Source organism: Glossina fuscipes, unplaced genomic scaffold (genome assembly GCF_014805625.2).
Source record: "Glossina fuscipes isolate IAEA_lab_2018 unplaced genomic scaffold, Yale_Gfus_2 0, whole genome shotgun sequence".
In the NCBI taxonomy this organism is placed as follows: Eukaryota; Metazoa; Arthropoda; class Insecta; order Diptera; family Glossinidae; genus Glossina; species Glossina fuscipes.
The window spans coordinates 34,391,934-34,393,827 of NW_023998414.1; the positions used below are offsets into that span (position 1 = coordinate 34,391,934).

General features: G+C 31.4%; 1 protein-coding gene across 1 annotated transcript; it reads right to left on the reverse strand.

The window, feature by feature from the left end:
* Nucleotides 1-416: 416 nt before the first annotated feature.
* On the reverse strand, nucleotides 417-1,503 carry LOC119645006. Its single transcript, XM_038044760.1, has 3 exons — nucleotides 1,462-1,503; nucleotides 1,229-1,372; nucleotides 417-1,155 (listed from the first exon to the last, which is right to left on the reverse strand). The coding sequence occupies exons 2-3, from the start codon at nucleotides 1,276-1,278 to the stop codon at nucleotides 417-419; spliced, it is 789 nt and encodes a 262-aa protein (XP_037900688.1). The 5' UTR covers nucleotides 1,279-1,372; nucleotides 1,462-1,503.
* Nucleotides 1,504-1,894: the final 391 nt, after the last annotated feature.

The following is a 1,894-nucleotide window of genomic DNA, read 5'->3' on the forward strand; positions in this document are numbered from 1 at the left end:
ATAGAAATCGTTTAGGTTTCTGCAAACAACTCTGTTACATGCCTTATAACTATTTTTCGAATCGATATCAAATCGACGTACGCGGCAATTGGTCGACATATTAACATTTTTACTCATTTCATTACATTTTCGGTTTAACTGACATACGACATACACGGATTTTATCCATTCCTGGTAAATAAATGATTGCAATGTACAAAGGGTTTTAGGCTTCGCCATTTCGTGAAATAACATACAAATGCATTTTTCGCTAGCGATGACATTTTTACATCCATAACGGGATTTATTAAGCAATGTGTTGAATGCCATTCAAAAAAGATACGTTCATCTTATATTAGTCGCTGAATAACATTAAAAATTTAATGAAAGTAAAAGATTAAAAAAATAATTGAAATTTTTATTTGTGTACTAACGCGTCACTTATCGAAACGAATATTTAATATCATACCATTACGCATTTTAGCCATATTTTTGGATTTTTGTTGAATCAATTTTTTTGAATCATTCGGCGGGACTATTCCCATTTTAGAGTTTTTACACTCATCACCAGCTTCTGATTTACGTCTATTGTCAGCGAAATCCGTTGCATCGATTTGTTTATCGAATTGCTTCTTAAATCTCTTGGTTTTGTTTATAGTTTGTTTTATATTATCTTGTCTGGAATTGTTTAAATCATTTACTGACGGCACAATTTTCATTCCAGTTTCCAATTTCATATCATTTAATTGATTAATGACGTTTTGTAAATTTTTATTTTCAATTGATAATTGTTCGTATTGAACAGATTGTCTTTGCATTTCAGCAGAAACATAGTCAAGTGTCGCGCTTAATATTTTATTTTCTTCAGCAATGATTTTATGCGATTTAAATAGCGAGTCGGTTTTTGCTTGCAACTGCTTAACCTTGTCTTCAAGCGCAATGCTGCATTCGAGAGTATCGTCTTGCAGTGGCGGCATTTCATTGTCGAAAAAGTCATAGTCCTCCTCCAATTGCTTGCAATCGTTTTTGATCGCGTTAAGATCTTTACACAATCCTTCAATTTCTGCTTCACAAACCTTTACTTTGCTTTTTATATCATCCAATAATAGCTCCTCTTTTGATTTCTCTTCAAAGTACGGTAGTAAAAACTCGCGACAATTGGGGCACATTGATGAACTGTGAAAAGCAAATCAAAAGTAAAGTAAAATGTTCAAAATCCGTTTTTTTTATCTAAACTTTTTATACTCACTTTTCTAATCTTTTGTAACAATGAAAGCACCTTAAAGCAAACGACGACATTGCGATTACGGTTGCGATTGCGATTACGGTTCTTCGAGATTGCTTTTCAGGCCAATTTCAAATTCTTAATCCCTTGTGGTTATAAACGGGCTCCCTGCAATATCATTAAATAAGTTTTTACAATTTTATTAAATTTCCAGCAAAAAAAAAAAAATAATAATATTAATAATAGTGGAACAATACTTTTTCATACAGGTACCTATACGCGCAGCAAGGACTAAAAACGCGAGCAGAAACAATTGAATTTTATTTTCTGCTTATGCTTTTAAAAAAATCTATGAGATGCTCTTAAACCTTGCATTGCTTTGTTCTCTCTTCCTTTTTGAAGTCAAAAATAAACATAGAAATTAGAAATGATTTGAGATGGCTTTGCCTACTTAACTCAATTTACCCTGTAAGAGCAACAACAATAATAATAACTCGCAGAACACTTCTTAAGCCTTAAAAATTCTACCAAGTAATTATAACCCTACCTGCATGAATTCTTTTATGTATATAGAAAATGACTTTAATTTTTGTATAGAAAGTAAAAGTTGGGGTAAAAAGTATTTGTAAAATTTATTACCAGAATAATCCTAAATTAAAGACCTATTGTAATTTACCTTTCAATATTGCA

Coding starts and splice junctions, on each gene's coding strand:
- LOC119645006 (XM_038044760.1), bottom strand. CDS start 1,278: ATGTCGTCGTTTGCTTTAAGGTGCTTTCATTGTTACAAAAGATTAGAA. Junction 1,156..1,228: donor TGTTACAAAAGATTAGAAAA/GTGAGTATAAAA, acceptor TGCTTTTCACAG/TTCATCAATGTGCCCCAATT.